Below are 13,592 nucleotides of genomic sequence, written 5' to 3'. Positions count from 1 at the left end.
AAACTCGTCGCTGTTTAAAAACAATTACTGTTTCGTGTCTGTGAGCTCCACCTGCTCCAGTAAGCTGCTGACAGTTGACTGGAGCATTGTAGACGACAGCGGCAGCAGCTTGAGTTGAGCTATGTATTCATCAATCTCGATAATCGTCACCCTCATCATCCCAAGCAACAAATTGTTGCTCACACGAACCAAGGTCTGTACATGTATTCCGCAGCTTTTTGGTATCTGAACGAAGTGTATCTCTTCCAGGCCATACACCATGTGTGAAGCAAAAGCAACATAAATAGATGCATGAGATGTACTCATCTATCTATACATGTATGTATATGTTTTACATAAATATATATATATATATATATATATAGATGGTTTAAGTTTATCCATGTAGCCCACTGGGTCGGGTGCGCCTCTACAGCGGCAGCAGAATGCGCAATAAAATTAGCAATGCACGCCGATGCCAAGCGTCGCATTTCACACTCACATCCAAGCTGGAAGCTCGAATCCGACTCCAAGCCTACCTGCGCGTATTATATCGCATCACTGTCGCGCTCTAGGATCGTGTCCGAACTACTTGCAAGTAAACATCGAGTTCTCTAAACGGAAATCCAAAGACGGATCCGACCCAGTGAGCTCAAGTTGCCGCTCAGATTACACGAATTGAGCCGGTGTGTTCAACACCCGGCAGCTCGATTTCACAACAGCATACTCTAGAGCATCTACTGGGACAGTACATCAATTCTAGAGGGAAATTTGAACAAAATGCGGTCGAAACAATCGTCGAGAATAGCGCAAGAGTAGAACAACGGATGTGTGACAACATTACGAAAGCAGTGTGTGGAGACTGCCTTTTCGGCGCTATTAGCGCCATCTCTTGCCACGCAATCGCGACTTCGAACTCCGATGCTCCGCAAGAATCGCCGTTTTTTTACAGTTGCGAGAGAGTTGCGTTGTTCCGGTTTGATCGACGCGCTCTACGCCGAAATCTGAAAAGGTAATTGTCCCGCCGACACCGACTTTCTCCGAGATTTTCGCCACGTCATCACCTGTGTTTCCATGGCAGCCATTTGCCAAGTCAGCTACTTGCCACGTCAGCTGCACAACCTCTAGTTCTTTGGTAGATTTCTCGTTTCGAGGATGAGGGGTTCAGTTTGGTAGATTATATTTTGCTCAAGAGGATTAAACTTTTACGGTTCCCATTGATTTTAATTTATTTTGAAAGAGACTCGTATTTTAGAATTTGGATGTCTTAATGAAGTGTTTTAATCTTGTTTCTTATCTTATGGTTTTAAGATTTTAGGGATTAGGGTTTACTTAGGGTTTATTCCCCTAATTAGAATTTTAGTTTATTTTTGTGGAGTTTTTGTCAAACATTGTGTTAGATTCATGAGTTGCTTTATGTTGTGTTATTTTATTTGTTAAGTGTATGATCGAATTTTGAATTTAGTAAGGGAATTCAAATTGGAGAATTAGCTTAAATTTTATGGGAAAATAACAATTTGGTTAATATATCACCATAACGAAATTTAGAGGCATTAGCATGAAGCTTGTGTATGTCATGTATGTAAATAGATATAGTAATATTATTGACAAAGATTGGAAACATTGTTTGAATTACATATGCATTAAAAATGTATAGATTTTGTGTCTTGTAATTCTTTCAATAACACTATTTTAGAAGTATAATAACATTTAAAATTTTGGTTTTAAAAGTGAGATGTAATTCAAAAAGTATGTTAGTTGCAATTCATAAAATGTAAGAAAACCAACTTTTGTATATGTTGTTAATTATATTTAACTGTTGAAAAAAGGATGAAATTGTATTTTAAACTGTAATTTATGCTATACAATAGATTACCGGAAATTGATTTGGTTAAATGTACAAAGACTGGCTGTCAATCTTTGTAAAATTGCTCCAAATAAAATTTTAAGATGTCAAAATATTACTATTGGTTGGATTCTCAAAATTTTAGCATAAAAACTTATTGTATTTGGCATCCAAAACAATGCACATGACAATATATATAGTCTTAACAAGTGAAACAAAATAATTTCAAAAAACTGTATTATTATTTGATAATTTTTTTAAGAAAATAAAAAAATAATTACATGCATGAATAACAAGTATAGTTTAATGCTTATACAAAATCAATGATATAGGTTATTAAAAAATAATGAACCCTTATTTAAATACGAGCTGAAAAAATATGGTTTAATACAATCCTGATGTTATCCACCAGTATTTCATTATGGTTTTATTACTTTGTTGATATAAATACTGATATTTACTACAATTTGAACAAACTGTTAGTTCTCAAATACTCTGTATTGAAGTATGTATGTATATGTATAAGCGTACATTGAATTATGCATCAAGAAATTAAACACATCAATATAAATATAGTATTATACTAGAATAATGTCTATAATTATTTCATATATATATATATATATATATTTATATACATACACATACATGTTTTGATGATATATTTAGATTAAGAAATTTGGGTATGCCTTGAAATTATCAATCAAGTATATTGTATGTTTCAACAAGAGCATATCTTATTGAACTAGAACAAGGAAAAGAAAATTTATTTTTATCAAAAATGTAATTTATTTATTAATCTTGTATAGCTAGATGAATTATTCTTCTATCATATTCAATATAGCAAGTATAAGAAATGATAGAGTATTTTTATGTCAACAATTTGTCTTGTAAAAGTTATACTTTAATATCTGTCATTTTTCTATATATTTATATCTGTATTGTAAAACGTTATGAAAAAAATTCTCAAATTTTACAGTAAAATTACTATTTTTTCAAACATTATGTTGAATGTTATTTTGTTCCAAACCCAACTAATTTAATTTGTATAGATACAGAGAGAGAGAGAGAGAGAGAGAGAGAGAGATTGTTTCTTGACAAGATCAAATGGTAACAACCTGAATGTACTTTCTTTTGGTAATTTAACTTGTTTGATTTTAAGCTTCAAAAAATAAAAATATTCATAGTTTCTAAAAATTTAAAATGCCTTTATTAACTTATATTTATCTTAATTTAGAAGAATCAATAGCTTGTTTACTTGAATTAAACAATTCAAAAATTATATATTTCTTCAAAAAAGAACTATCAACAAGAGAAGTGGTAAGTGCTTGCCATGTTCTTAATTATACATTTTCAAACATGTGGATCAATCCAAAGGTTTCACTTATAAATGTCTTTTTTAGTATTGATTGTAATCAATTCATGTACAAATTTTTGAACTTCTGCATGTTGTGACTGAGACTTTCTTGTTTTTCTTTTAGTTTTTCACTCCAACAACTGAATTGCTTAGTGACAATTAGTTTTTTATAAGATTTTTCAACTTATTTAAAATATCAATATCACTATTTTCATGACTTTCTAATTGTAGTGCACGTATATATATATATATATATATATATATATACACATATGTATTTTTTTTTCTCTTTTCACATGATAAATAACTAAGATAATGTCGTATGAAATTCCTTTGGATTCTTTATCACTTTATACAAGATTTAACGAAATACCAAGTAGTGTATATACCTTGTTCTGCATAATTTATATAGTTTAATTATTTTATAAATCACATGTTGACACTTTCCTTTAATACATCCTAATTTGAAATCAACTTGCACAATATATTTGAGCAACAATGATTATCACAGTTGTCTTTGTAATGATTTGTTCTATAATTGACATCTATTTGAAACAATCAATTAGCTAAATATGATATGCACATCAAAATTTTATCTTCTTTTTGTTCAAAACATTTGAATACAGGTTTAAAAAACCTTATAGAAATATTCATACCAACAAGTTTTCAACACATCATGTACAACAAAGAAACACATATCGTACCAAACACAATATATGCACAAATTTTTTAAAAAATGAATTATAACATCACAATGTATAATTCTAAATCATGTATGGTGATGTTATAAATCATTCACAAATAAAACAACTTAAGAATTAGTATAGACCTTGAATCAGTGTGTTCACGAAAATGAAAAAGCTCAAGCAAACCAACAAATCTCAACACAAAAACCAGCCGTTAATTTAAACATGATAAAAATAAAAATAAATATATACTTGTTATTTACTTAAATTTGGATCATCGAAGAATCGACCCAAATTCTATTAGTATATTACGCAACGTTAGCCACAAGAGAGGATTCACATCGAAAGCAGCAGCAGCACACAACCGCATAACAACCAACAATTTTAGCACCAACTCCCATATGCAGAAATTGAAACCGTCACTTGCTATATCATTCACAAATCAGGTTAAATAAAACCTGCAACAAGAAGGAAAAAAAAAAGAAAGAAAGAAGAAAAAAAAAAAAAAAACGAAGAAGAAAAAGCAGCATCAGCAGCATGAAATCTCAGTGCATGTGGGGCTCAAATCTGTGCTTTTATTTTTATTTTTTTAATAGTGGTTAGCTGGAGCTCGTACTTTGTCGCAGCCTTGCTTTGAGCGACATGTGTGTCAACTTTTAGTATACAAAATACGGGAGTCGGTTATTTTTTCACGGGGTGGAGTGAGAGAACAGCACCGCAGCGGAGAGCGGGTACCGTGAATAGTCACGCGAGGATCCCATCGATCTATTGATCTATTTACCTATCTATCTACCCCAGTATCGATCGATGGATCCATCGATGGGGATCAGTGGGGGATGGACCCCTAATCGTGAGAACCAATCTAAGAAGCGGTGCGGCGTCCATCGGCGAGGGAGCGGGGCCATAATGAGGACCCCCCGCGGGGCTTAAATACACCGTCATAATGAAACTGATGACAGCATTATGAGGGACTGTTATAGCAGTATCGTAACGTGCACAACACCTTCAGATCGCACACTTGGAGTCAGAGTCCCGGGGTACGTCACCGCTCGAGTGCCTTGAATTGCAATTGATATTTGGAGTCAGTTGTCGCAGACTAGACCCACACATCCCCTTCCCCCTATCGCTTTCCCCCCTTACTAGATCCCTCCCTTCTTTTGTAGCCAGGCCCTGCCACGTTACCGTCACGGGTGCCTTCATATAAAATATAAAAAAAACTTGATATATGAGTAGAAATGTGTGTGTATATATATATATATATATATATATTTTGATGCGGGTTTCAAGGCCGTCTGCCTGGTGCTTGACGCCCAGTTAAAGATTTTCGCACAGTGGTACGTTCGCGGTTGCATGCGAGGCTACACTCGCAGCACGTAAATGATCATCGCAAAGGGGGGGGGGGCTACGAGGTCTTGCAGCCTGCGATGGATGGATGGGTGGGGTTGGAGGGGGGGGAGACTCTTTTTAACGTCACATCCTGCACAAGATTCAACCGCATTCAAGATTCTCAATAATGGGGGGGGGGGGGACATTGTTGGTCTCGCTAGTTGCCAACACGAGGCGGGAGGGCGGGAGCAGGACTTGGATTGCTTCCGGATCGTAGTAACAATCCAGGGGCGTGTTCAGGGGAATCAGTGAACTGCCTTGACTGGGTGGGGACCATGCGGTGAGGGAGGAGGAGGATTGGGACCTGCCACATAGTCAAGTGTTACAATGGCAGTCAAGCAGGTGTGTGCGCTTTATTTTCTTTCTTTCTTATTTCTGTGTTTTTTTCAGTTTTATGTTTTATTTATTTATTTCTTCTTCTTACTCTTGTGGGGGTTAATTCTCGCAACGAGGTTAGACCCCCATGCCTAGGATCCTGGATTTGTTGTCTGTTTTCTTCCTTGTCGAATGAAATTCCATGAAGTACACACAGGCAGGTTTCAAACCCTTCATCATGTGTCTGACACCACTGCTGCACGTCAGTCCTGGTGATGCTACGGCCGAAGAAATTTTCTGCGAAACTGCGACCAGCTGGTGTCTGACTTCAAACCTTCACTATGGGAATACTGTGGCAGAAGAATCTCACAGGGTAACGATGTCGCTGTTCATCCGATGTTTAAGCGCCGACGCACTTTGGAAATTGTATAGACCTATTCTAAGACGAACGCAAGCACCACCCAGATTTCTGGCAATGTCCAAAGTGACATAGCTGCAGTCGCGAATCCAAGCATTCGGGAGCGAAAAGCACAACTTTGGTGGCGACACAGCCACGTCGGATATCGGGTTCACACATTCTGGCAGGTCAGGAGGAACGAATTCTGAATGAAGTAATATTCGTGATCTAGATTCTGTGTCGCAAAATTGCAGAGCGGATGCATCCATTGTAGGACTGATACCACGAACACCCATCTCCAAGAGAGCTGCTTTGCCTGCCAGTCACAGATTCGATGGTGTCGACACGAAAATCTCAAGCTAAGGGCCCACGACTAATGATGTAACCCACGCAAGACTTGTGAGGTGTACCGCGCTAGATCGGTGTGTACAGTCCTTGGACTTTTCAGCGCAAGAAACATCCTTTCGCATATGAGAAACAACAGCATGTGTGACAGTGACTATGGAAGCTAATCAGAACCATTATCGAAGAAAGGTACTACACATCAGTAGATTCCTGCACTAATGCATGTCAAACATTCGCCAACTTTCAGAAGTCTTGACCAGGTAATTATTAATCGTATCCTGCATACTGATCGCCAGTAATCGTCCCTGGTTCTGGGTTAAATAGGTTGCAAACTGCAACTTTCGAGACAATTCTTCCCACTTGCAATTCCAGCCGTTTTAGAGACGATGCTCATCATCAAACACAGGAAACTGTGACAAGAATACAACCATGCTCATTCCAAACGGTACGAGTGCAACGCCGTTTTTGTTTTTTGTTTTTCGTTTTTTTTCTTTTTCTTCCTCCCTTTTTGGATCCGGTAGCAGAATTCAGCGAAGTTCATGAAGAGGCGCAATACACAACAAAAACAACTCAAGGCCAGAAAGATCTAGATCACATCCGTAGAGCACAAGCAAAAGAGAATGAGAAGATTAACAAACTCAACACTGAACGAGAGCCCTCTATACGAAAGAGGATAGGATTAAGGATTTCTCAAAAATGTCTTGTCAAAGAGCAGTCATAGTACAGATGAGCTTGCAAAGTGACGCCATGCTGGTCGGATGTAGTATACAACTTGCCCTTCAAGGCATTGCACCGGGCCACATGGTCCAACCACTGGTGACTGCCACTCCAAGACGTGACGATGCTGCCGTCCACTTCGGGGAGGGAAGGGGTAAACGTCCATCATAACCCGACTGCCAGCTGAGAGAGAAGACGATGAGCATAATTCTGGTGAAAACGCCGCATACAGAGCCAAGTAGGCAACATATAAATTAGAGTGGGAAGAAGCTGCCTGCGAATATAGAAGACATGAACTAATCGTATGGCGCGGAAGCAAAGGGGTTGGTGCAGCTGGCAAAGCATGCACAAGTGCTCAAAATTTGGATCAACGACCCAGCGGGACAAAGATCTTGATCTCGGCTCAGGCTTTGATCGTGGTGTACCAAAGTCCCGATAGTGCTGTAAATCGCAACCAAGAGAATATTCTCCCTGGAACACAAGGTTGCCTCGATGTATCATCTGGGGGGTTCTCATATGGCATATAGACCCTAGCGCAGAAGATGATCAAATCAAAGGAAAACTGAGGCGGCCGCCCAAAGCCTCTCACCCACTGCATGTCAACAGGTAGGCTTCACCGACTCTCATTTTGTGACGAACTCGAACTGAGACTCATCCTGATCCTGCAGACCCAACATGATTGTAAATACAACGTTGCAATCAGCAACACTTTCTCACTCTCTTACAGGCACAGCTCCCCCCCCCCCCACCTCGAGACTTTCACAGCCAGCTCTCGGCTAACCAGCAGCATCACCCACCATCCCACACTAGATCACCAAATTCTAGACTAAAATAAACTGTTACCTAGTTTCACTGTCCAAACCCAACAATAAAGAAATAAAAATAGAGCCATATATCGTCCTCCCACATATGTTCCCACAGTGCTTATTCAGCTAAGTATAACGGTCGATGCTTGAACCAACGTAAACCAACGACCTACACCTCTTTTGAAGCATTTATACTTCCAAGAGTAGGACGACCAGATCAGCTTTTGTTAAAAATCTCCATCCGCAGCATAAATGCTTCTCTTCCTTTCAGACATGGGAAAAGACAAAAGTTGAGCAAGCTTAAAAGAGTTACACGGTCGCAAATTCAGAGATAGTAGACGCTGGATCAAAAGGAAGAGCCCCACTTGGACTGCTGGCGCCACTATTACTATTACTAGAATCAGAATGCGAAGCAAAAGTGGATATCTGGAGGACGTCGACTGGTGAAGCAACACGGTCAGGCGATGGAATCTGAACAGGGGATGCTGACTTTTTCTGGTGGAGGTCAAGCCATTCATCGGCAAGGAGGTTGGGACCAGAACCATCGACACCGCCACCGCCACCGCCACACTGAGTAGTACTACCCAACTGCAGAACCTCTGCCAGAGGTCCACCGACAGAGATGGGTTCCCATGACATGGAATCCCAAGCAGTAGTGTGCCGGTGCCAGTCATGGTGGCGCTCGACCCGAAGGTTTTCAACGTCGAGCCCCATGTCAGATGAGGCATCCCCCGCCCTGGAAATCGAGAACTTCAAGGGTGAGAGAGATAACTTGCCTCGGGATGGGCTGCCGCCGCTGCTCTGCGAGTTGAAATCACCCGACGGTGCAGCAGTCATGGGGATTGAGATCGACAACTGCGTGTTGTTGCTCGCACGATTGCTCTGGCCCCCTCGACCGGCGCTGGTGGTGCGGTCTGAGTCCTCCACGTCCGAACCCCATGCCAAAGCGCTCGGATCTCTTGAGCGCGGCCAGTCATCGAAGAAGTGCCGTAAGGGCTGACCCTCACTCGATTCCCGCCCGACGCTGGTCGACTCCACCCCACCATAGCCATTGCTCAGAAATGAATGCTGCTGTTGAGAAGCTGCCATCGCTGCTAGATTGACCTGGCTAGTCTCCGGCATCAAGCCGAATTCTTGTCCCAGGAGTCCTCCCATCTGAGGACTGCTAAAGCTCAGTAGAGAGCTGCTGCCGCTCCCCTTGGACTGAGCGGCCGGTAATACTTTGGATGAAGTCATTGTCTGCCAGGCTTTGTTCATTGGGGTATTCAACCTGGATAAATTGCTCAGCGATTGCGCTTCCTGGCTGAGCCCCCGAGTGCTCCCAGACGCCTCTGAGAAGAGTACCTGTTCCGGACCCATGCCCATCTCGGACTTCACAGCCATCCCGTTCATGTACCTGAGTCTTACCCAGCAAGATATCAGCGTGGTCCTATCGATGCACACTCGAGGATCTTAATTAAGTGAATCCTTTCATCTCTAACAGAGAGCAGACACATAGAATGTAAAAACAATGACCAAAAGACGAGCTTCAGTGTGATAGTAAACTAGAAAATATCCTTCTACAAGCATACAAGATAAAACACACAAGTGACTCTATTAGCATTTCCTTGTGCGCTGTTGAGCATGAACGGGTGAGGGGTGCGAGATTTAGTCACAGGTCAATAAAAGTACGATTCAAGCCAAGGATGTGGTCACGTAAGAGTACCTATAGTCTTTGCTGGTCAGACCTGAGGAGCCAGTAGCAGATGAAAGGACCGGAAGCTGGAACTGAGCGGGTGATGCCGCCGGCGAAGAACCACCAGACAAGCCTCCGGAGCCACCAGGGCTGTTGTAACCCATTCCACCGCCGCCTAGGTTAGAAGTAGATTGCGAGTTTCCGGTTAGTATCGCCGGCCTCAGGTTGCTGTGAGTCAAGCTGGTGCCCGGAGTGGGCGTTGAAGTGCGGGAGGCGCCGACGGCAATTGCCGGTTGGGGCGCAGAGGAGGCCACAGAGCCAGACTGTGAGGCAGACGACGTCTGACCTTCCGCTGGCCTGCGAGAACGGTGACGGCCACGGTGCATATGACGTTCGCAGTATTTCTGATCAGGGACGACGTCCCGGGCGCATCTCCACTTCTTCCCATCAGTTCTCCGGCAACGGCCCGGCTCTGGATCGGTGTTGTTAGGGACCCCCAAGTGAAAAGCTCCCCATCCCACTGCAAACCCGACCCCGAGGACAAATAGCAAAGTGTTTAGAAACCTAACAGTCCAGATTGCACCGAGTTTTTGTGAATGAAGTTGTAAGATACTGCATATCTGATACCGTGCCTCGGTACTGAATACCCCAACTCATTTTCTGGCCAAGTCTCTATTTGAACAAGAACCTGCATTGCGTACAAACTTTGGAGAAAGCAGATAAGAGGCTCACAATTAGCAGTATGGTGGCTGGCAAGTCCGTTCATTGTGGCAACACTCTTGCGAATGGGATTTAGAAGCTCCTGCGGAACGTTAACACCTGCCATCATGTATTTAAAGATGAGTGCCTGATGCTCCAATTCTGCCCACTGGCTGGTAGTGAACGGGGCACGGGCACTGTTAACGGGATTGTGTACAGATTGACCCATGTGGTTCATACTTTCCCTTCCCATTGAGAGACCACCACCTGCACACATCCAACAGATAATTCGACGTCAGAAACTTGATGATCATCACCATCATAGATACCTACGTGTCTCCGACGCGAACACTACAAGCTTCGACTCCACCGCACCCCCAGATACTTGTTGTAAGAAACCTAAGCGACTGTGGAAAAGTGATCAGTAGCCGGGCTAACGAGATACTAAAAGGTTGAAGAAGTCGCCCTTCTTCGAGTGTAGCATATGCCGGTCGGTCATCATTTCTAGAAACTGTGAAGACTAAGTGAATGAGTGATTGGAGACACACTTCTAGAAGAACGCACCAAACAATAAGATGGATATTTGGGCAAGAACCAACGGAAACAGATTCTGTACTGAAAGCGGTGGCACCTGCATTACGGTTCCCACTCACATTCTGAACCCACAACACCGACTGGAACAAGGTCAATCTCGTGCTCTCATTGTCTTCTAGCTTTCTAGAAATGATAACAGACTGATCATTCAGTGTGACAACTCGGGGGAACCACGTGCACTAAGACCACGCACACAATACAAAATGTAGACATCAATTGGAGCTTCAGTCCCCAACTACCTCAGTACTGGTAGTACCGAGCTCTCACCGAAAAGTGAACATCTCAGAACCACTATTGACGCCAAAAGTGGTAACTTTACCCGAAGGCTTATAGTGGTATGAAGATGACTGCAGGTGGTGATAGGAAAGCGGCCTTCCGCCGCCCTGACCTCCAGAGTAGCCAGACGCCGCAACCAGCGAGTCTTGTCTGAGAAGCCTGGCGTCGGAGACCACATTCCCCTGGTCGTTTCCCAGAAGCGATCCATCGGAAGCGCAAGAGTTGGTAGGTGAGCAACCCAACCTGCCGTCTGAGACCATACTACTACTAAGAACCATGGTACCGCTGGGGCTCCCGTTCATGTGCATCTTAAGGTCGGACTGGCGATGAAAGGAATCAGTTCGCGACACCTTGAGAGGACCACCGCCGCGTCTATCTTCCAAGTCCATATCGGAGGCTGATCGGCAGTGCTTCAAACTACTCCGGTGGTTGTTGGGTGATAGCGACCCTGGCGAGTTGGGTGAGCTCATAGTGTGCATTGACAGGCAATCGGCTCGACGGACCACCCAGCTCCGACATCAACCTTGAGGGCAAGTACTCCGTGATTCCAAGTGAGTGGTGTCAACTACAGAGCCGAGCACGAAGCCCATTGCACTCAAAGGTGGTGAAACTCGGCTTGTGTAGCAGAGTATGGGTAGTTGCCACTACTTCTTCACCCTCTTTCCAACGGTTTCCTGATCCAGCCTCTCCCAATCTATCCAGCTGGAACACTCGCACCACAATCACAATGACCTCATTTGTCCAACTGACCTGGTTACTGTTTTTTTTTCCAACCTGCGGCTACTGCTAAACCTTTGTCCAAGTTCACTGTTTTCTAAGTTCAGCTGCCCTGTAATCCCCGACGAAGAGCACAAACACACGACACTCACACATGTAGAGTACTAGTGACTGCCTGCCGAAATCACGAACCAGCCTAAGGATTTGCCACGCGGCTTCGCGGTTGCGAGAGGGGTGTGCGCCTGCGTTTCAGTATTAAAGGCAAGCAGACGGGAAAGCTGTGTGACGTTTCACCATCTGATCAACTCGATAGTGTCCTGACACACTCGCGAATACACCTGCAAACACTTGTTCCACTTTTTTCAAAACCCTTGTTCCACATGCCATCTACAGCTAACTTCTACACTCACATAGGCACACATACACCCACTTACCCACTCACCCACAACCTCGCCAAGTGGGAAACACCCACCCACAACCTCAAACCATGTTCATCATGGGCAATAGCTAGAAAACGGATGGACGGTCGCTGCTGGAAAGAAAATGTACAAAGCGGCTTAACTCTTGACTAAGCTGAGCTACGACGTATCACTCCATCAAGCAACACACAGGAACCCACACATACTAGCGTTCCTCGGAAACCAGCCCCGTCTGCCGCACGCTTGCACTACTGCAGTGCGCCCGCGCTATCAATAACTAACTCTACTCTTCCCCTGTGAAATTGATCAACTCTTGATCATCATCCATTAGAGCACCTGGGTCCCAATACTCAAAACTAGTACATCCCCTGTGCACAGCTGTTCTACCACCAGCAGTACCACTGAGGGGAGCGTTGTTACAAACGACAGACAGGTGCGGCCGCTACCTCTGGCTAATGAGGAACCAAGCATTGGACACAGTGTGGGGAAGTTGCGGCTAGTATTAATACAACGACTAACCTATGCAATCACTTGCAAATTGGCTGTGTCTCCGTTGGCGACGACGACTCCTGCGAACACTGCCGCACAACCAGCCCAGGCAGTGTGGAGGGGACAGACAGAGCGCATGGCACCTTCGGCGTCCCCACCTCTTTCCCACTCCCTCCCTCTCTCTCTCACCCAGCCAGCCAACCTCTTTCTCCTGCTACTACTACTCTCTAGATATCCCTCACTCACTCACACTCTCTCTCCCTCTCGCACTCTCCCCCACACACAAAGACACACACACTCTTACTCACGCAGTCTCTCACACACACACACTCTCTCTTACTCACTCAGTCTCTCACACACACACACTCTCTCTTACTCTCTCTCTCTCTCTCTCTCTGCAGACCAGGCCTCGCACAGTGGCGTTGATGTTAAGGCTCCATCAACAAATCTCTGCGCTGCCGCCTCCGTGCTTCTCTCAGCTGCCAGTGTAAGAACAGAAAATGGAATTTTTCCCCTTGGACGCCGGCCTTCGCTGCCTTCCCCTTTGTAGGCTCGCCTTCCCAGTGGCCCTCCCCGCCTCATGGCCATCTACACCCGACCTAGATCCACTCCGCGCCAGTATAATTTTCTGTCTCTTGTACTCTCACTCTCACTCCCCTCCCTTCCTCCCTGCCCAGCTCTGCCCTTGTGTACCCTCCTCCTCCTCCTCCGGTCAATTATCCTACTTCCTCTTTTACCCCCTCCCCCCCTCGGTACATACACAATGCCCCATTTCCCCTTTCTCTGGGCAAGCAGTTTAACACGTGTAACCCCAATCTCTCTCTCACCTCCCCTCTTCCTCAATTTCCTGCACCCAAACTGGTCATACTTCTATCTATCCTCCCCTTTC

General features: G+C 43.8%; 1 protein-coding gene across 5 annotated transcripts; it reads right to left on the bottom strand.

Moving 5' to 3' along the window:
* Nucleotides 1–6,956: 6,956 nt before the first annotated feature.
* LOC112289621 (growth-regulating factor 4) lies at nucleotides 6,957–13,208 on the bottom strand. 5 transcript variants are annotated; one of them, XM_024534973.3, is made up of 6 exons: nucleotides 12,734–13,208; nucleotides 11,122–12,133; nucleotides 10,242–10,475; nucleotides 9,540–10,029; nucleotides 8,148–9,236; nucleotides 6,957–7,690 (listed from the first exon to the last, which is right to left on the bottom strand). In XM_024534973.3, exons 2-6 carry the CDS (start codon nucleotides 11,555–11,557, stop codon nucleotides 7,642–7,644), a joined length of 2,298 nt encoding a protein of 765 aa, XP_024390741.2. In that variant the 5' UTR covers nucleotides 11,558–12,133; nucleotides 12,734–13,208; the 3' UTR covers nucleotides 6,957–7,641. The 5 variants fall into 5 exon arrangements, with proteins under 5 accessions (XP_024390741.2, XP_073393803.1, XP_073393799.1 ...); XM_073537702.2 differs by having other exon boundaries at nucleotides 8,611–9,236; XM_073537698.2 differs by having other exon boundaries at nucleotides 8,148–9,230.
* Between the last annotated feature and the right edge of the window lie 384 nt (nucleotides 13,209–13,592).

Source organism: Physcomitrium patens, chromosome 12 (assembly GCF_059467195.1).
Source record: "Physcomitrium patens ecotype Gransden chromosome 12, ASM5946719v1, whole genome shotgun sequence".
Taxonomy (NCBI): Eukaryota; Viridiplantae; Streptophyta; class Bryopsida; order Funariales; family Funariaceae; genus Physcomitrium; species Physcomitrium patens.
This window is presented reverse-complemented; position numbering and strand designations above follow the sequence as displayed.